The sequence below is a fragment of the Camelina sativa genome, chromosome 8 (genome assembly GCF_000633955.1).
Source record: "Camelina sativa cultivar DH55 chromosome 8, Cs, whole genome shotgun sequence".
In the NCBI taxonomy this organism is placed as follows: Eukaryota; Viridiplantae; Streptophyta; class Magnoliopsida; order Brassicales; family Brassicaceae; genus Camelina; species Camelina sativa.
In genome coordinates this window covers 19,634,988-19,654,867 of record NC_025692.1, presented here as the reverse complement: position 1 = coordinate 19,654,867, position 19,880 = coordinate 19,634,988, and the positions used below count along the sequence as shown (strand labels likewise).

Sequence of the window (19,880 nt, the reverse complement as noted above, 5' to 3'; positions counted from 1 at the left end):
ATTTAGTAAATTTAGAATTTTGATAGATTTTAGGGAAGTTCATATGATTTTCTGTAAAATTCTTTCAAATCGCACCTAAAACTATGAGATTTGGATTTCTGTATTTTTATCTAAACAAATCCTCTAAAATCCTCCGGAATCCTAAAAATTATTAAAATCCTAATCCACAAAACTGTTTTGAATAACAGTGGATTTTAAAGTAGATTTTTAAATCATCAGTTCAATAATAGTAGATTTTAATAGACTTTTTAAAATCCATGATTGAATAAAATAGAATTTGTAAATTTCACACAAAAACACCGAATTATTAATCACTTTCTTAAAAAACTTGTAACAATGTTAGCTCACTAATTAACTCAATATACCTAAATGAGTGGGGAAAAAAATCGATTTAAAGTATGCTTTCTTTTCCTTACGGAAAATTATTTGTATTCGCATTGATTCTTCAATACTTATTATGTCTCCCTCCTTGAACGAACAAAAAATTAAAATCGCCAAACCAACAACCAAAACCTAAGAAACTCAATTTCAAAATCATTGTTCTTGTTCAAAGATGCATTAGCACCAACACAAAATATCAAATAAATAAAAGCACTACAAATCTTCAAAATGGGACAGGAATTGTTCATGTTTTTGTTTTTTTTTCTCATAAGCTAAAAAGATGCACAAAACTCCACTTCAGTCAAAGCCACACACCGTAAACGGAGAGAGACCCATCATTCATTCATTCAATCATACCCACCAAAAGTATTAGATGAGGAGCTTCTCAATAGCATCCTTGAGGTGCTGAATTTGAGTTTTCAACTGACTAGCCTCGTTTGATGTAACCGAACAGGCGATAACAGGCCTTGTTACACCACATGCTCTTCCAAGGGCTTGCTTTGATGGCACAAACACATAGGGCACATTCTGCAAACAATTCAAAGACAAAGACAGTGAACAAAGTTAGTTACACAGAGACTCAAGCTTGTTAAACAGATTTGTTAAAACACATATGCATCCAAATTTAAGGATGCAACAATCACATCCTTGGTTTCCTTGTCAGCTTAACATTTCATGAATCAACAGAGTTTGATACCCAGAAACTAAAGTCCTGAAATTTCAAATCCCAAGACCAAGAACCACAGACTAAACTAATCACATCAGCTATGTTAATACAGAACAAAAAGAGTTTCTTAATACCTAAGAATCTTGAATTGATTCAGTCTCTAACATTCAAAAACTAAGATCTACACAGCTATCAATTAGTTTAAGTGATTGCTAAATCAGAACACAATCTATAAATTAGAGTCTAATAGACCAAAAAATCTCAACTTGTACATCATACGAAGAAGATATACAACAAGTAAACATATTCAAAAAATCTCCAGAGCCAAAGAAACTACTAATTGAGATTCATAAGAAGGATAAGACGGGGGAATCAATTCACCTTATCTTCAGCAAGAAGAGGAAGATGGAGAAGAATCTCAAGAGGCTCAGCATCAGCAGCCATAACAACGAACTCAGAGATACCACGGTTCAATGTCTTTGTAGCTTCATTAGCTCCCTTCTTAAGCTGTTTGTAATTCGTAGCTTGTTGAACAAGATCAAGAATCGTTATCGCTAGCTGAGCATCAGCTAAAGGGTAAGCCTTAGGGTTTACTGCTTCTACCGTCATCTTCTTCTTCTGCGTCTCTTAGGTTCTGAGTGTTTTTAGAGTTGAGAGAAGAAGGAAGCGACGACAAGAAGAAGAAGAATAAGCTTAGGGTTTTATGTTTGCCAACAACAACGAATTAGGGTTTTAATTCGTATTGTGAATTGTCATTTTTGCCCCTCTACAACACCTCCGGCTGAGTCAGAAGGTTTCATATTTTTTTATTTTTAATAAATAAAAATAATTCCACTTGATTTATCTGATTGCTCAGACAATTCTCTCAGATCGTGTTTTTTGCTTTCATCGGATCGAAACAGAGAGAAGAAAGAAGAAGAAGATCTCAAAAGAAGCAGAGACGAGAGAATTAGGGTTTAGGAGAGGAGCTTCAATGGCGGAGGATCTGGTTCTTGATACGGCGATCAGAGATTGGGTTCTGATTCCTCTCTCAGTTGTGATGGTTCTTATTGGTATTTTGAGATACTTTGTCTCTAAGCTTATGCGTTCTTCTCCAACTCCAGATGCTAAGATGGTTAAAGAAGGGTGAGTTTGTTCTTCTTCCCCGTTCTATGGAGAACTGTGATCTATATATATATATATATATGTGTGTTGTTGTTAGCTGATTTGATTTTGATTTTGGTTTTCTAGGCAAGTTGTAATCAGAGCTCGTAATCTTAAAGTTGGTGCTAATTTCATCCCGCCGAGATCATTTCGTACTCGGAGATTCTACTTTACTAACGAGGTATTTGAGTTTTCAAAGAAAGTTTTGACCTTTCGTCTCGTCTTTGGTTTCTAATTTTGAGATTTTCATTGTGTGATTCCTTTGAAAGCTTGGTTATTTTTTTTGTGGGTTAGTCGTGAGTAGCTCATAACCTATGTAGATAGCATCTTTGTGGTCTTTGTTTTTAGGTTCTGCTTAGCTTTGTTCATCAAAGGTCAAAGCTTTTTAAATGGATAGAAACATTCCAATGTGTAAAAGGGTTATGGGGTCGTGTTAACCTGGCAGTGTTCAACCATTTGAATTGTGATCATTTGTATAGAATTAGTTACCTTTCTTTGTACCCTTGTGTGCTGCTAAGCTCGGTGTAGTTAGTTATTAGTTTTGTGCAGTGTAGCTTTGCACGAGGAAAGCTTTTTATTGCCTCTTGTCTTTCTTATACTGTCTCTTTGTTTTGCTTGTGGGAAATGGAAGTGAACAGCTCAATTGTTTCAAATGAGTGTTTCTATGGATATGGAATGTGAGAAATATGTGTCTTTTTGCTTGTTGTAGGAGAATGGTTTGCTACATGTTCCCAAGGGAGAAGCTCCAAATCCACAAGCTGCTATGTTTTCTGATCCTAACATGGCCATGGATATGATGAAGAAGAACCTTTCCATGATTATTCCTCAGGTAGATTGAATCTGAAAATTTTCTTCTATCTTTTTGCATTACTGGTAATATTAGAAACTGATATCACTTTCAATTTTGCAGACTCTCACTTTTGCATGGGTCAACTTTTTCTTCTCTGGATTTGTCGCAGGTTCACTACCCTAAACAAAGTTTTTGTCCTTGTTTTTTTTCTCTCACTTGATAAACTGCAATCATAACTGTTTCACTGTTATGATTAACTAGTCTCCGGAAAGTTTTAACAATCCCATAGCATCTGAGTCTTCTTCGTTTATCTTGCAGCCAAAATACCGTTTCCATTGACTCAAAGGTTCAGATCAATGCTACAGAATGGCATTGACTTGAGCACTGTTGATGTTAGCTACGTGAGTAGTCGCTCTTGGTAAGTTTTCCCTCCTTTACATAAAGGATTTTCTGTTATCTCGGTCCTCTCCAACTTTTCGATATGCCGATCATAGTTGCTTCTGAATATTGATTGCCCTTTCTCTTGTTTCATGAGTTATTCTGTCACTTTTCAGGTACTTTTTGAACTTGTTTGGATTAAGAGGCTTGTTCAGTCTAATTCTCGGAGATGAAAATGGTTAATTTTCGTATCCTAACTTTTTCACACTAATTTTCTCACATATCTCTACAGTAACATTTTTGCCATAATGGTATCCTTTTGCTTCTTATGCAGCCATTGATGACACACAGCGTATGATGCAAATGGGTGGGTTTGGATTTGATGCATCAAAGGTAATCAAAATATCTAAGTTTAACCTTATGTATGATCATTCTCAAGTCACTTTCTGAATCTGTATCATTGCATTGTAACTTTGATCAGAGCCTGGGTGCAGAGAAGGATGGTCTCGACATAATTCAACACGAATGGGCTCTACCTCGATTTGAGCAGCGCGCAGAATCCGTATTAAGAAAACTCGTGAAGTAGAGAGACATATGGTTTTCAGACGATCAGATCTGGTTTACTTCACTCAGACGTTGAAAACGTTCAAACTCTGTAGAAATATCCATTTGAACCCGAATCTTAACCAGTTGTTTCTTATGTTTCAGCTTTCAGCTAATAGATTCTGCTTCAGTTTTTTCTATTTCTTTTTTATTGTAACTTGCAAAAAACTCTCTTTATAAAATTTTCTCCAAATAGTACTATTTATTGCCGGTATGATTTGGTTTGGTTTACTGTGTATTACGAGAACGGAATGCTTCGATTTAGTTTGGTAAGGATAAAACAAATGGTTTGCTAGTAGTGGCTCGAATCACATAATAATAACAAAACTTTTTATATTGGTAAAAACCAGATTTGATGCTAAACACTCAGTCTTGGTTCTCTTGAAAGTTGAAAGAAAAAGTATCAGAATAAAATAGCAAAACTAGCAAAAGCAAGAAAAGAATCGAATGATTCGTTTTGTAGTATTATAAAGCTCGGTTGAATATCAAAACATGGGAGAACTTGAAAGCAATGGATGGACCAAAGAACTTGAAGGAATAAAGATTTTATAATAAACAGAAGTGACGTGAGGTAATTAAACTTCTAAAGTAGAAAAAAGGGACGAAAAGGAAAGCATAAGAACGACAGATGGGTGTCATCAGTCATCTATACATATGTCTAAATGTACCACACACACACACACACACAAAATAGTGTGAACCAACTCATTATCAAAATTTTATTTTATTTGGACATTGTTGTTATACTCACATCAAAGTGTTCTTCTATTTAACTCTGTTTGATGTACTTTTCAAGTGATGTTTAAAGATTAGATTCGTTTCTTCATGAGTGATAAAATCATCGTTTGTATTATGATAAGATCTAATGATGATATTAGTAGACATCAGAAACAAATTTAACTAATAAAAAGATATCAAAATTTTGTGGGAAATATAATAAAATTTAGTACATGATAGATAAAGACGGGTAACAGATATTCGTTCTCCACGAGCCAAAACATCGACACTTCATCACAAGGTACTTTACTTTGGACACTTTGAGCTCTTACCTGTAAATATGACACATCTGTCATCATCCATATGCTTCAACAATTTTTATTTATTTATATGTTTTTTTTGAACTTTTTGAAGATCAAGTCTATAAATACCATCCTTCTCTTCTTCGCCAAACTCACTCACAAACCTATCAATTCTTTTCTAAAGTCACACATACTTCAATATTTTTTTTGTTCATAGTATTCATATTCAGAATCTCCAAATGGCTGGTGTTGAGGTATTTATCAATTTCTTTTTTTATCCATTTGTAAATTTCATACTCATGTCACATATGTACAACTAACTAAACTTAACCGTATTTTCAGACAACTAAACATGTGTGTTAGTGTAATAATATCTATATGTTAATAGTCCATCACCATTAGTTGTTGGTTGATCTGTTAATCCTCTCTATAAAGGCTGATTCATGATATAACGCTCGATTGATTACTTACTGCAGGTTGAGAAAATAGTACCAAACACAGAAGAGAAGACAACAACAACAACCGAGCCAACCACCCATACGCCTAAAGAAACCGTTCACACAGATGACTCAGTCACCGCGGTCGAAGTTGAAATCAAAGGAGAAGAAGCACCAAAGGTAGAGAAAGAAACGGAAGAAACCGAGACAGCTCCAGTTACAGAGGAGAAACCAGTTGAAGTTCCAGCAGCTGTGGAGGAGAAAGATGTTAAACCGGCTGCAGAAGCTCCGGCTGTTGACGGCAAGACAGTTTAAAAAAGAGCTTTTCTACCTATGAGAATATTTTGTTTCCTCTTAAATCCTAATATAAGGTGATGACTGATGAGCTTCGATTATAATAAGATTACTAAGGTGCTAGTATGATTCATGTAATATAATATGAGTTTATTTGTCTATCATGAGACCATTGAGGTGGTCTTAAAAAGTTTGATGTTTGTTTGGTCAATAATAATACAAAAAAGCTTTATACTGTTCTTGTAGATCTAATTTCTTTTACTTAAACAAAGAAATGTCACAGATAACCAAACTACAAACGCAGACACATATTTGCAAATCGAAGTTAATCACCCTAATGTTTATTCTTATTTACATGATTCGACATATCCAAACACACACCACAACAACACCAATAACAAAAGAGAGAACAAAAAGCCAAATATGTCAAAAGGATACTTTTTTTTTTACTTATATTTTACTCCTCGACATAAAATTAAATCATCCATTAAGTTAAGAAACAGAAGTTAAGAAAGGTTTCACCTTCCTCTCCCGGCCATAAACAGAGATATGACCACAACCCCTAAATCTATACACCAAAAGCACGAATCTACTAACCCCTAATTAGAGATAGATAGAAAGAGAACGAGATTACTTTGATAACTCGTCACCATTTACCGAAACTGGAGCTGACATGATCTTGAGCGATGAGTCTTAGGCGTTGTTCCATGAGACTGATCGACGGGTATTTTGGTATACAAAGACGGTAAAAGCAAGTATGAGACATTGGAAGATGATCATTAGCTTCATATAATCTGTAGATGTAAAGCTTTGATGATAATCCTCTAAAACCTTCCACCGGTACAAACTTATTCGATGTCCAAAAGAAGAGTATATTCCGCTGTTCTTCCTCTGTCATTTTCTTCAGAATCTATACAAAAATCCAATGAGGGGTTCAAAAATCAGAAATCTTAAGTTTAAAATTTGAGCAAAATAACTTGAGCTTTTTACTTATTACCTTCCAGAACCAGTCTATTTGGCGATCAGTCTCTTTGAATCCGTTGTACTCTGTATGAGCTTTCCAATCATCTATGCTTATCGCGTTTTCTCCTCCTCGAAGCATTCCATCGAGATCCTCTAGGTATAACCTCTTGAAAAAGGATCTGGGCGGTGCAGAATCCGAAAGCATATGATTGAAACCCCTGGAAAATTGTTTTACTTGCTCAACGATTGGTGTTGCAAATCGACGCTCGATGAGGAGATCGACGTATAGTTTCCTGTTCTTGCTGTTAACAGCCAGGGATTTCCCGCCTACACATAGCTCTATTAAATCCCTCTTTCCCAGCTCCTCGGTTTCCAACACGAATGTTAGACCAAGACCAGCGTTTGCATCGAAATACTCTGGATCCATTTCTAACACCTGTTTGCAGCTATTGTAGATGATTCGATCCGTGTCCTTAATATCTTCCAGAGAAATTTTCATTCCGGCCAATTGTAAGAAGAATACACGATCGAACAGCACACCCACTTGAACTTTGTGCATCAACGCCAAGGCAATCACACGACCCGTGAACTCGAAGAAATCAGGATGCAATGGATCCACCTTGGATGCTGAATATAAGACAATTAATCTAATATTATTGGATCAACATAGACAATAAAAAAAATCTAATTAGAGCAAATATCGACATCTCAAAAGCTTTCTTTCTTGTTTCCAAGGCAGCTTCCAAATATTTTCAACTCAATGAAACTTCAATTCAGATAATTAAGCAGGAAATGAAGTACCATTAGTCAAGCAATCATGTAAGAATTTAGGATTCTGATGAGTTCATCACTAATGATGACAGCACAATAATGGTTTATATATAAACTGTATACTTGTGCATGTATACTTCACATAACCACCAAACAAATTACGAGCACAGTAGGAACAACAGACTATGCAATACTGACAGACTAAAAATAAGTTCTCAGGATTCTAAGGAGAATGGGGATATCAGACAATAAGAAACTAGAGGCATGTTCAATTCACTTGTATCTAGGCTAGAGACTACATGAGAAAAGCAACATAACCTGGTACAAAGCTTACCCGGATTTGGAGAGAATCTTCTAAAATCATCAGCAGATCGAAGGAAGAGGGTATTGTTTGGATTGAATATCTCCTGACATACCAGATAGAACCATTCTCGTAGAACACCAGGACCTGTCGCTTCCTCATTCTTAAATTCCATGAACAGTCCACCATGAAGTCCTTCAGAGCTTGCGCCCGCTATGTATTCAAAAGATTCTGCTAACAAATTAGAGCGATCAATTAGCATTTCATGCATCTCATCAAAGTCTTCTTTCACATCAGGAAACAGCAGCATTGCCAAATGCCTCCTAGCTTCAAAGTTGGTAGATTCCTTGTACTCAAAGATCCATTGGTGGTCATCTCCTCTCTTTGCCAATTTCAGAATGAGGGTACAGAATGAAGCCTTATTTTTATTTAACATAGCAGCTAGCTGCCCCTTACCACCACGATAGAGGTTAGACATCGAATTGATAATCTTGAGAATAGCAAGATACTGAGACCATGATGAAGACGTAGCTTCACTGTTTCCAACTTCTTTGTCAGCCAGCGTAGATTCGACCCTGCACATACAAACGTCCATTGCACTCAGCAATGTTCCGAATAACCGATGGAGATGTCCGATCTCCGCCTCTAATACATTATTCCGCAGAGGTAAGACAATGGGAACTGGGTAGGCAACTTGGTATTCAATGGCCTTCCTCAAGTGTTGCCAAAAGGAAGATAATTTATGAAAGTCACTGAAACTAGGCCCTGAATTCTGGTGTAACTCATTCACCAAAAGACCAGTTAACTCAGTAAAGAAGGGGAAAATCTCCACCCCAACAGTCGTTAATCCATTACCCTTATTGAATACACCAGGGTTATCAAACGTTTCCAGCATTGTGCCCAAGGTGTTCCGGCAAGTAATATAGAGCTTCTGATCAGGGCAAACTTTCCTAAGCAATTTACAGAAGTCTAACACTATGGGTAAACAATGGTTCTGCTGAATCTTGGGCAAGGCTGTGCAACTACTCAAGAAGAGCTTAACAGAACTTTTAGCACATGATTTGTTCCTTTCTAAGGAAGAAGCGTAGAGCATCACTAAAGCAGCTGGAACCGAAGAATTCGAGAAAATCTCCAAATAGTTGGCAATGTTGTGATCGTTCTCCGGTGGAATCATGGCAAAGAAGGCAACGAGCTTCTCATTGATGTTGGAACGAACAATTTCACCTTTGTACATTCTCGAGACTGTGTACATAATATCATCAATCGTTTGCCAAGCGACAGGATGCTCTGTACTCTGCATCCTAGCAACGAGGTGAAGCGAAGCGTCTTGTTCGATCGAGTAGTAAGCAAGCGAGTGTTCGTTCTGTAACTGCTTACCTTTATAGATGAGTCGCTGCTGAGCCGCCGGAATCTTCGTTTTACACTCAATCCTGTGATGGAGCTTCTCCACAGTATCGTTTTTATCGGCGTGGATCACTATCGTTTTGCCTCCAGACATCATCCTCACAAAGATTTGTAACCGAGTCGACTCGGGACGATTCGAGGAAGAGCAGGCGGCGGAAGAAGAGAGAGACCGATCAAACCCGGAATTCTCACCGGATCTCCAAGAAACCGAAGTCTGCTGCGCCATGTGATCGGGTTCAGCCTCGTGTTTCTTCATCCTATGGCGATTATCAGGAGTCGTCGACGACGAAGCGTCGAAATCGTCTAGTTTCCGTTTGTGATCGGTTCCAGCCACGGCGGAGAAAGATCGGTTAGAGTTATTGGTTGAATCGGCGGCTGATGAACGGCTTAGAGTCATCGAGAGACGAGAAACCCCTCTTTTAGCTCTCTCTCCCTTGGTTCTGGTTTAAGTTTAACCAAAACCTTATCCCAAAATCGATTTCTCCGGAAAAATAACCGTAACGGTGAGGTGAAGGAGGTGAGGAAGATGAAGAGATTAGAGTGAGGGAGAGAGAGAGGAGAAGACGATCGGAGGTTTCGTCTGGGTTTAACACACAGAGATTACGGCTCTCTCTCTCTCTCTCTACGCCATTGTTAAAACAGACGTAATTATTTTATTTTATTTTAATTAATTGTGATTAGAGTAATGTATTTGCTATGTGAAATTTTTATTACAATTAGAATCTCTGAATTTAAAGTAATAATGCCATTTATGGTTAAAACGGTTCCTCGTTTACTCAGATACAGAAACAAAGTAAGGACTTTTTTTTTTTTTGCTTAATTACTTTCTTTGGTCTTTAATTACCAAGTCAATAGTCACTTTATAGTTCCTACCAAAATAAAAATATTAACTTTATAGTTTTATTTTTTGCTATATAAATGTTATAATCTCTATATAAAAAAAAGTTTTTCTGAAAATACCAAAAAAATTGTGTAATAATATAGTAATAAATACAAAAAGCAACTTTGAACAAGAAAACAAGACACTACTCGCGCAACGCGCACAAAAGTTTCTATAGGCACGTCGTCCTGTAGAAATTTCTACACGCGCACTATGTAGAATTTTTACACGCGATGCGCAGAATGTTAGTTAGAAACTTATATCAATGTGAATTGTTGAATATAACATATGCTTAAAAAGAAATCTATATAAATGTTCATACTTATTTTATTAATTCATATACAACATATATTGTCTAGTTTAACAATAAAAACATTGACAAATCAATAATTCGATATATATCATATGAAAAATGATTCAAAAAACTCATTCGAAGAGTAAACAACAATGACAATCTCACAACCTCTTATTCTTAAAATAGTTTATTTCAATGGCGGAGCCAGAAAAAAAATTTAGAGGAGTCCAAATAATTTTTTTTTTCTTAAAGGAATAAAAATGTAAAATTTTAGAGGGTTAAAATGATTTTTTAAAGAAAAATAAGAATAAAAATGCAATTTTTAGAGGCTCAAAATAGAAATTAAGTCTAAAATGTGGTAAATATGTAAAATTTGTAGAGGTCAAAATCAAAATGTAAAATTTGTAGAGGTCAAATTATAAAATTTAGAGGGTTCATATTAGAATTTATAACTAATAATACACTAACAAAAAAAATTAAGTGAAATCAGCTGACCCTAATACAACCTTACTAGATCCGCCCCTGGTTTATTTCATATTCATATTTCATGAAAACATCTTTAAAAAGATTCAAACGTTAAACGTTGATCGTTATATATAGTGATTATTTATCATGTAATCATATGTACCATCCTCTTGGACGACTCCTCTCACATAAAATGAGTGAAGGGACGGCTCTTAAGAGTTGGTTTTCAAGGAACTTTTGGTGGATGTTGGTGGTAAACGAGCTCGAACAAGACGTAATCAGTCATCGCAAATTTGCTCATATCATTTGGCTAGCTAGTCGAAATGGTGCTCAACTTTATATAACAACATTAAAATTCTAGAAAGTGGACTATTTGTTGCAATCCAATCTTTCACGATGTAACAAATCAAACCCCACGGAGTAGCCCACATCAATGTGTCTTTATGCAATCCAATCTTTCATGTGTCTTCCCGGATTATAGCAATTTTTTTGACATTAAGAGTTTGGGCAAAATAGTGTACCGTGACTAGGATTGCTCACCAAACACATCATTTTGACGAGGCTGATAAGCAGACATTGTAATGTTTCTTATTGACTAGTAAAAATTTGACGTTGAAAAATTCAACTTTCGTCTCAAAAGTTTCAGAAAATTTTAAAACTAACAAAAAACAGCTATTGTATTGTTTTGAAGGTGTGCAAGTGATATTAACATTCTTAGGAGTAAGACAGCTATAGTAAGTAAAAACGCTCTCACCTCTCTCCTAAAACAGAAAACCCTAGCCGCCTGAGTAGATTTGAGGGGGTTGAACTCTCCGTTTGCCGTATAGCGACGTGATTGTTCTTCTCCCTCCCCCCAAGCAGTTTAGTTCCTTTGGTCTTCATGTCAAGCGGCCGAGATAGATTCATCGGACTTTCAAGAGTGAGCAGGATTTGTTTTGCCGTCAGCGGTGGTGGGTTCTCCCTCATTGGACATAGTCGTGGATCCAGATCTGACGAAGGAGAAGTTCCGTAGTCGAGATCTGGTTTGAAGACGCCGGAGAGTAGCATCAGAGTTTCTCGTGGTTCACTCGTCAAGAAGGACTCTGTGGCTATGGCGGAAGTCGGTGAAGGAGAGGTGGTGGTAGTGTTGTTAGTCTCGACGGTTAACGGTAGGTTCTTTTGGATCTTAGATGGCTGTTGCGGGTTCCGGTTGCAGAGGGTTGAAGTGAGCCATCGGCCTCTGTAACTGCCGTGATTTGTGTCCGTCGGACCGGTCTAAACAGATCCTGCTCATGGGAGTTCGGAGGCGCCAGATCTGAGAGAAAGGGGATAGATCCGATGTTTTCAGATTGCTAAAGTTAGGATCTGTCAACGCAGAGCCGGGCTGTCGGAGAGTTGAGCATTCCGGGAGGTTTGTAGTGGGTTGGTGGCTCGTCGGAGAGGGACCTTTGACAGAAACCGGAATCTTCTGTCTTTGGTTTCTGATCTCTCGAAGTCGCCGCAAAACCGTGAACCTTGATTCCACCGGAACTAGTGCTCTGGCTCTTTGCTTCTCGGTCACATCTTTAGATTTTGAGCTTCATAGTTTAATTCAGCAGGTTCCGAGCTTTTTTCACTTTTCCGGCATGTTTTCCGGTCTCTCTGTTTTGTAACTGGATCTTCAATGTATTGTTTCCGGCCCAGCCCATTAAGGGATGAATAAAAAATTTAGTTTTTGTAAAAAAAAAAAAAAAAAAAAAAAAAAAAAAAAAAGAGAGAAAGGTGTGCAAGTGATTCATTTGATAACTATGGAAGTTTTGTTTTGACTAAATCTCTATGTATATGCAGAGACCTTAAAAGCATGTACAAAGCGTTAGTATTATTAAGTAATGACAAGCTTCAAAAGAGTTATGTAGGGATTCTAGATTTCACTTATTTACAAACCAACACTTGTTTATCTGAAGTATACTCTCTTCTTCTCTAAATACATATACTTGGGTTAAGTTGTTTATTACCATCTCCTGTGGTATGCAAAGCTTTTTGGTTGAAGTTAATTCTCCACTCCTCCATATCTCCGCCCTGAAAAATCAAATCCCAATGATGGTTTGCAGATCGACAATTCTCATAAAGACTAGTGTGAAAAAAGCACACTTGGAAATGGTTATAAGCTAAAGTATTGGTCCTAATGATGACTGCTTAACACACTTTCTGAAGAATGCTCTAAGCAATCAATACCTATGACAGACTTCTGCCTTTGACTCTCTTGTGCCCACCCGAATATGAAAAATGCTCGCCCGCGACAAAAGAAAACAGAGACAGAAAGCAAGCAAAGAAGAAAATAAAGATATAACAGCAAACTAAACACCATTAACAATGGTCACTTTTACACTTACCTTCTCTGTTTCTTGCTTTTTCTACTTATAAGACCAGCTTGAATCCCTTGGACAGGAAGTCATCCCTAACATGAACAACAAGAAAGATGCTGGGCATATCAATACATAATCATTAGATTTGTTTGCTCTCAAAATATATCTATAAAAGAAGAATAAAGCCACACCTCTTTCTACTTTTCTGCATCATTTTAGCTTCTTCCGCTTCTTTAACTTGTTGTTCTTTCCGCAACCTAATGTTATTAAGATCTCCTTTACATCCGAAAACAAGGCTACTCACAACAAGTTCAGCACTATACGAGCTAGGGCAATCCTTAATCCTAACAGTACTCATCTTCTTACTCTCTATATCAAACCACACTAGCTTTGTATTGTTAATCTCCAAAAGAACCTTATCTCTGTCCTTAGAATAAACCAAAGGTCTAATATACGAAAACGATTTCACACTACTCGGCTTATAAACCGTAAAAGCCTTAGTCCAAGAACCTCTCACATTGTATTTTTTCATCATCCAAACGTCAACATAACCCAGGTCGTGGTAACACAGCAGACAAAGACAACCATCTAGAACACCTATATCCATCTGAATATCGACGTTACCATACGCAACAACTTCAGGAAGCCTAACAATCCCAAACTCTTCCAAGGCTAGATCAAACCTCACAATGAGATTAAACGCAATCAAACCAGGCCTTCGAGGCAAAACCCAATGAAGACTATTACCAGCAAGAACACCGTAACCACGACGATACAAGAGATGATAATAAAAGTAAAACAAGAGCTGAATCGGCGACGAAGCCGATTCAATCCTCTTCCACGAATCCTTCTTTAAACTAAAGACTTTAACCTCATAAGGAAAAGTACAACCAAGCTCATCATCAGAATCTCTCTTAAACTGAACCATCCTCACAACTTTATAATCATCACTCACGGAATCATATCCCAATCCGTAAAACACGTAACCGCGATTACTCGAACCCTCGGGGAGATCGATAGACGACGGAGGTAACCTACGGATCTGTCTAGTAGACGGATTAAAAACCGCTAAATCAGTCGGAGAATTAGATAACCCGATCAAACCGTTACAGGATCCGAAAACTTCAGTCGGACCACCACGTTTCATCGGTTGCTCAACGTCGTGGACGGAATCTAGCGAATCGAGATCCACGGAGTAGAGACGAAGAGCGCCTCTGAGAAGAATCATGAGATGATCACCGGTTTGAAGGACGCGACGGAGATGAGATGAGATGAAATCGGGATCGTCGATGAGGTGATAACATGGCTTTGAGAGAGCGCGGCAACGGACTAAGGTTTTTGCTGGTAATTGGAGGAATATGTCGTTGACGATGTCCATTGGAATCGTCGCCATTTCTGGGAGATCTACAAGTAGAGAAGCTTGGGTTTTCATTTCTGCGAGATTTTCAGTTTTTTTTTCCCTCGGGGGAAATTGTTTTTGGTGATGGGAGTGTTTGGATTTGAGTGCTTTTTTACAGTGGTTGGATGAGAAGAGTCCGTTAGGTATTGAGATAATGTTTTTTTTTTTTTTTATCAAACAAATATATTAAATTTTCGTTTGTTTCGGGTCTTTTTAGGATTTTTTTTTTTTTTTCCTATTACGAAATTACGAACTCTTCTTGGTTTTAGTATTATAAAGACATAAAATATAGAAGAAGGATCTTGATGTCGCTCTCGTGGGCGATCTTTTGGGTGATTATAAGGGCAAGATTATAAGGGTGATTGTTAAACACTGTTTGAATTTTTTAAGAATTAATTGTGTATTGTTTTATAAATAAGAATCCATGATTTCTTAGTTAAAATTTTTTTCTCCATTGTAAGTTCTAATTTCAGAACTCTTATTTTTTAAAAAATTGTTTTTTTTTAAATTTGAAAATTTAAATAGAATAGAAGTAGTATAAATGTGTAAACATTTAACATTTTATAAAAATAGGAAAATATTGCATTTAATTATTTTGTAAACATACAAAAACATAATAAAAACATTAATACATGTTTGTAATTTGTTATTCATTTTGTAAAGTCATGAGGGGTTTTTTACCTCCAAGAAATATATATCAATTGAATTCTTATTTTGTTAACATTTGTGTCTACCAACTGCTTTTGGTTACCTTTGCTTTGTATTGAAAGGTAGCAATGGGAATGATAGCTTCTGCATTGGACAACAAAATTGTTTTCAGCCTCTTTTTGAGCTTTGATCACCGTCCAATTAGCAGAGCAAGAGAGTTGTGCAACTTTCTCCATCACCGTAATGCTTTAACCATGTCCAATTAATAATAGTTTGTTCAATCCGATTAACCATGCTTTAACCATGTTCAATTAGACGCACCCATCATACTCTTCACTCTCAATCCGATTGCTTCTTCTTCTTCTTCACCTTCTTCTTTCTTACTCTCCATCATACTCTCTCTGCAGTTTCCAGGTTTGTTCACCATCGTCGTGTTCCAAATTTTCTGACAGGACATATAACACACACACATCAGAGTCTTGATTGACATATAACACCGGTTTGTGGTTTCCATTTTCCACCAACCTGGAAACTGCAGAGATGTTTAAAAGCAGCAGAAAATGGACCTTTAAAAAAAGTATTAAGAGAACCAATATGGTCATCAATTTCCATAATCTTCTCCACACTGCTCGGTTCCTAGTAAAAGAAGAAGCATTTTAACAAAGACCGAGAAAGCTAATATCACCATAATGAACACACAACGCTAATACTTCACCACTTTTTCAAATTCCATTGGCAAGTTATTCAACAAATCGAAAAACAGAGAATTCAGTGTTAGAAACTAAACCAGCAATGTAGAAGTGATACTTCTCGACAGCAAGCACAACTCCTAACTCCTTCTTTAGTCTTAACTCCAATAGCAGTAGAACCAAGCTGCAACAAAATCCCACACACATAATCAGATCCTCAACAATCATAACTACATCGATTAAACAAAGAAAAGTGAGCTAGATTTGTGCAAATAACCTAAAACCAATCAAAGAAAACCCCAAATCAATCACACAAACCACGACACGCAGGGCAAACTTTCGCAACTTCTTCAAGTGATATCTCCGAGTACCTTAAAATGCATGAGACATCCATCAGTAAGTTAACTCTTTCTACCAGAGGTTCACAGAATTCAGATATGAACATAACTAAATAAAAGCACACCTTCTTCTCCAAATTGTTCTGATCCTTGTCTGCAATAAACAAACAACCACCATTAGCAAAACCAATATAAAAAAAATGGATCATACCGGATAACATGAACACCAAAATCCCTAATTTTCCAACTAACATCAAATAACTCTAATTTGATCCAAAATCTAAGAACCGTACCATGTGATTCCAATTACTTCAATCTCTTCCAATTTATTGGACTCCACAATACGAACCGCATCCATCTCCAACTGAAACTCGATTTCTTTCTTTCGCGATTGGCTTCCAAATCGCCTTCGCCACTAATAGCCTTCTCTCCATTCCCATCGAATCCAAACTCTTCTTCTGAAGCAATTGATCCTTCGATTTCCAAACCTTGAATCTTCTGATTCCAATTTGTTTTCTCGTTTCGGAGATACAATCGCGAGAGTAAGAGAGAGAGGAAAAAGAATAAAATCAATCACCCCCAACTGACACGTAGCGCCTCTTAACCCACATTCGAGTATATTATATAAGAGGAGATCTTAGATTTTTTCTTTTGTTCTGATTTATTTTTTTGCCCAAATACACTAAGAACTCTCTTGTGAACCCACTGATGGAGAAGGTCTAACCCTTCTCTCTCTTCTCCTTACGTTGGTGTCGGTTCATGTCTCTCGCCGGCGATCTCAACGTATTTCCCACGAGATCCGACTTTCTTATTCATCGAAACAGTTTCAAACAAATCATGATATCCATCGTCAAGCGAGAGTATCATAAATTGTTGCCATCATCGCCATGAAGTAGCAGATCTTATCGCAAACAACAGGGACACCATCACCAACGTATGTTGCATCAAACATACGAGAAATGCGAGGATCTCTCCTCTCTTGGTGCAGTTTTATCATTTCATAGTAACTACCATGTCTCTCTTAAGTAGTTCCCGTGAAGAGAAGGCAAGGATAATGGCTCCACCGTAATGGAATCCATAAGATCACTCTACGGATTCCATTAGGGTGGAGCCATTATCCTTGTCTTCTCTTCGCGGGAACGGTATATTTTGATATCGATGCCGGTTTGGGACAGTTCCTTGACGGTTCCGTTCAAGCATCATCCAGGTCCGTGATGGGAATATTCCATTACGATGTCAATTTGGCATTCCACTGCCAGTTTTTAATTGATTCTGGTGCACTTCCAATTGATAAATTTCAAGAGGTTGTAACGGGAGATCAATTGAGGCCCATAGTGAAACTTCCTCGCAATTGGTGCCTTCGTCGACGAATATGGGATCCAAGAATATTATGGTTAAAAAGATGTGACGAATTGGTGGACAAGGAGGTGATTAGTATGATCGACAACCGGCCATACACGGACAAATTTATAGTCACTACCCGGCGATGTGCATGGCATTTGAAAATATATGATTCAGAACCATCTCAAACAACACATCAGATTTACTGTCTAATTAGAATGATGCGAAAAGCATTTAGGAGTTTCATCTATAAAATGTTAACCTTTTACGAGTGTATGAAGAGGGGACTTAACAGATTTATTTTGTTGCCTGTAAGGCTTTCGTTTAGAAAGCAGGGTCACTTCCACTTCTTCATGGAAATTGTGTTCAATTTCCTTTATTTGTTTCAATGGTTGTATTTGAATGGTTTTCTGTCATGTAAACTCTTATAATATAATATACATAATATATGATTTGTTGGTGATAAATAAAAGACATAAAATATAATTTTTTATTTTTTGAGTACAATTTTTTTAAAATAAATGAAATGAGAAATAAATAAAATATTTATTATCTATATACAAAACATTTAAAATCAGATGTGGGCTCCTATAAAGATATTTTGTTTGTTATTATACTCATTTTACTAGATTATGACCCGCGGTGTAGTAATGAACCTAACTCACTCCCAAAAGCTAGTTCAAGGGAGGATTGCCACATCACATATATACAACCCAAGGATTTATCCCATCTATAGATGTGAGATTCTAATAGGCCTCCTCAAGATATGAGTGGGAAACGGCCCAACGGGAAACAGCCCAAGCCCAACATCTCAGAAATACAACAAGACATGCCACTTATATAGTCCACATAGGTAGGAAACCATTTTTGTGGGAATTTGCTTGTTGGGCCAACCATGGGCTTTGATAAGCTCAAATTAATCCCTGGAGCTACTCTCTCAAACAAGAGATCACTGTAGTAATTAGGGGTCGAATTCCTTAGAGACTCAAGATCAAACACAATGGATTATAGAGTTTTGTTATTACGCTAAACAAGATGATTTAAATTAAAAAGGCAATGCAAAATATTAAATTAAACTGTTGTGAAATCAGAAAATCAAAAGGTTAAGCCTAGAGAATTTGTCAGGAAATTATGAAATACTAAATCAAATAAATTAATTAAGGTTCAAGAAATTAAAAATCAGATCTAGAACTCTAAACTTTTGGTAAAATAAATAAGTTCTCACTGCAATTATTATCTAGATTTAAAACCAGAAAATCCAAATCTCTTTGTAAAGTTCTAAGTTAAAAATCAGCTTTAAGAACAGGTTAGATAAGTTCACAAAATTATTGATTCAAATCTCTTTGTAAGAAATAATTTTACTTATCAATGGTTTAATCATGGAAACAATTATATTCTCATATCAATTTATTTCCCTATGATAACAATTCTAGGTGATCAATCAAGAATTATTGTGAAGAACAACCAAAGATGAAGATCATAAAAGATTAAGAACCCTAAAAATCTCAGATCTAATAAATCATAAAAACCCTATGAAAAACCCTAAACCTAACAAGCAAATTACTCAGACATGTTTAATGAAGAACAAATCAAAATTCTGAATAACATGCAATAGATTATTGAATAGTAAAAGAGGGAGTTTAGAAATCTTCTCTCTACAAAGAATTCAGATCCGTCTCTCCCAAAAGCTCTCAATAATCTCTCTCTCAAAAACTGCTAGAAAATAACTTGTAGGTTTCTAAAACCCAAAAATAAAATATATACATCCTAAAACACGTCCATATGATGCAATTGTCGAAAACTTCGGGCAAAATTGTAAAACTTCCAATTCTTGCTCTCTCTCGTCAGATAAAACAGGGTGTCGACCGACACCAAGGTGGTGTCGATCGACACCATCGCTCTGTTTCGACTCCAAGTTCGTTTCCTCCGGGTTAAATGCTCCAAAATATCCAAATTTCTCTATTTCACTCCATCCGTGCCAAAATCCTAAAAAACCTGTAATGACACAAAAACAACCTAGAAAAAAAATCAAAAGACTCAAAAAGCACACTTATATCATGGTTAAAAACCGTAAAAACCATGATATATCAACTCCCCACAGACTTAGCCTTTGCTTGCCCTCAAGCAAAACATAAACTTAGACCTGTGAAAGAGGGTTGAAAACATGGAATTCACTCATCTACAGGTAACTGTTTTTCGCACTCTTCATCGCCTTGATCTTCAGAACTTACTTCATATACTTTGTCAATTGAGAAGCATCAACATTCCTTACTCAAATCCCACAATCCTTAGGAATCTCTAATCTCACCATTGTCATCTCATTACATAAATTAAAGCAAATACATGTGAG

General features: G+C 36.6%; 6 protein-coding genes across 7 annotated transcripts in view; 2 read left to right on the top strand and 4 right to left on the bottom strand.

Moving 5' to 3' along the window:
- Nucleotides 504-1,747, bottom strand: LOC104707559 (NHP2-like protein 1). Its single transcript, XM_010423932.2, has 2 exons — nucleotides 1,430-1,747; nucleotides 504-909 (listed from the first exon to the last, which is right to left on the bottom strand). The coding sequence occupies exons 1-2, from the start codon at nucleotides 1,655-1,657 to the stop codon at nucleotides 751-753; spliced, it is 387 nt and encodes a 128-aa protein (XP_010422234.1). The 5' UTR covers nucleotides 1,658-1,747; the 3' UTR covers nucleotides 504-750.
- On the top strand, nucleotides 1,901-4,177 carry LOC104707558 (ER membrane protein complex subunit 3-like). The gene is made up of 8 exons (XM_010423931.2): nucleotides 1,901-2,173; nucleotides 2,279-2,372; nucleotides 2,901-3,020; nucleotides 3,102-3,150; nucleotides 3,300-3,399; nucleotides 3,536-3,597; nucleotides 3,694-3,752; nucleotides 3,841-4,177. Exons 1-8 carry the CDS (start codon nucleotides 2,022-2,024, stop codon nucleotides 3,943-3,945), a joined length of 741 nt encoding a protein of 246 aa, XP_010422233.1. The 5' UTR covers nucleotides 1,901-2,021; the 3' UTR covers nucleotides 3,946-4,177.
- On the top strand, nucleotides 5,117-5,951 carry LOC104707557 (putative surface protein SACOL0050). Its single transcript, XM_010423930.2, has 2 exons — nucleotides 5,117-5,235; nucleotides 5,458-5,951. Exons 1-2 carry the CDS (start codon nucleotides 5,221-5,223, stop codon nucleotides 5,731-5,733), a joined length of 291 nt encoding a protein of 96 aa, XP_010422232.1. The 5' UTR covers nucleotides 5,117-5,220; the 3' UTR covers nucleotides 5,734-5,951.
- LOC104707556 (E3 ubiquitin-protein ligase UPL5) lies at nucleotides 6,038-9,790 on the bottom strand. The gene is made up of 3 exons (XM_010423929.2): nucleotides 7,781-9,790; nucleotides 6,710-7,302; nucleotides 6,038-6,622 (listed from the first exon to the last, which is right to left on the bottom strand). The coding sequence occupies exons 1-3, from the start codon at nucleotides 9,546-9,548 to the stop codon at nucleotides 6,359-6,361; spliced, it is 2,625 nt and encodes an 874-aa protein (XP_010422231.1). The 5' UTR covers nucleotides 9,549-9,790; the 3' UTR covers nucleotides 6,038-6,358.
- On the bottom strand, nucleotides 12,608-14,656 carry LOC104707555 (F-box protein CPR30-like). 2 transcript variants are annotated; one of them, XR_754678.2, is made up of 3 exons: nucleotides 13,307-14,656; nucleotides 12,985-13,207; nucleotides 12,608-12,828 (listed from the first exon to the last, which is right to left on the bottom strand). XR_754678.2 is itself a non-coding variant. In XM_010423928.2 (3 exons), exons 1-2 carry the CDS (start codon nucleotides 14,545-14,547, stop codon nucleotides 13,168-13,170), a joined length of 1,281 nt encoding a protein of 426 aa, XP_010422230.1. In that variant the 5' UTR covers nucleotides 14,548-14,656; the 3' UTR covers nucleotides 12,608-12,828; nucleotides 13,143-13,167. The 2 variants fall into 2 exon arrangements, 1 of the variants encoding a protein (XP_010422230.1); XM_010423928.2 differs by having other exon boundaries at nucleotides 13,143-13,207.
- Nucleotides 15,168-19,880, bottom strand: part of LOC104707554 — a 5,812-nt gene continuing 1,099 nt past the window's right edge. The window contains exons 2-7 of the mRNA XM_019228783.1: nucleotides 16,483-17,209; nucleotides 16,315-16,343; nucleotides 16,129-16,222; nucleotides 15,950-16,035; nucleotides 15,688-15,798; nucleotides 15,168-15,607 (exon numbers count right to left, since the gene is read on the bottom strand). Of these exons, the coding sequence (XP_019084328.1) occupies nucleotides 17,040-17,209 (170 nt within the window). The 3' untranslated portion in view covers nucleotides 15,168-15,607; nucleotides 15,688-15,798; nucleotides 15,950-16,035; ... (1 more) ...; nucleotides 16,315-16,343; nucleotides 16,483-17,039. The remainder of the gene's footprint in view (nucleotides 15,608-15,687; nucleotides 15,799-15,949; nucleotides 16,036-16,128; nucleotides 16,223-16,314; nucleotides 16,344-16,482; nucleotides 17,210-19,880) is intronic.

Coding starts and splice junctions, on each gene's coding strand:
- LOC104707556 (XM_010423929.2), bottom strand. CDS start 9,548: ATGACTCTAAGCCGTTCATCAGCCGCCGATTCAACCAATAACTCTAAC. Junction 7,303..7,780: donor AAGATTCTCTCCAAATCCGG/GTAAGCTTTGTA, acceptor TCTTATATTCAG/CATCCAAGGTGGATCCATTG. Junction 6,623..6,709: donor AAATAGACTGGTTCTGGAAG/GTAATAAGTAAA, acceptor ATTTTTGTATAG/ATTCTGAAGAAAATGACAGA.
- LOC104707559 (XM_010423932.2), bottom strand. CDS start 1,657: ATGACGGTAGAAGCAGTAAACCCTAAGGCTTACCCTTTAGCTGATGCT. Junction 910..1,429: donor CTCTTCTTGCTGAAGATAAG/GTGAATTGATTC, acceptor AATTGTTTGCAG/AATGTGCCCTATGTGTTTGT.
- LOC104707555 (XM_010423928.2), bottom strand. CDS start 14,547: ATGAAAACCCAAGCTTCTCTACTTGTAGATCTCCCAGAAATGGCGACG. Junction 13,208..13,306: donor ATGCAGAAAAGTAGAAAGAG/GTGTGGCTTTAT, acceptor TGTTCATGTTAG/GGATGACTTCCTGTCCAAGG.
- LOC104707558 (XM_010423931.2), top strand. CDS start 2,022: ATGGCGGAGGATCTGGTTCTTGATACGGCGATCAGAGATTGGGTTCTG. Junction 2,373..2,900: donor GATTCTACTTTACTAACGAG/GTATTTGAGTTT, acceptor TGCTTGTTGTAG/GAGAATGGTTTGCTACATGT. Junction 3,400..3,535: donor TACGTGAGTAGTCGCTCTTG/GTAAGTTTTCCC, acceptor GTCACTTTTCAG/GTACTTTTTGAACTTGTTTG.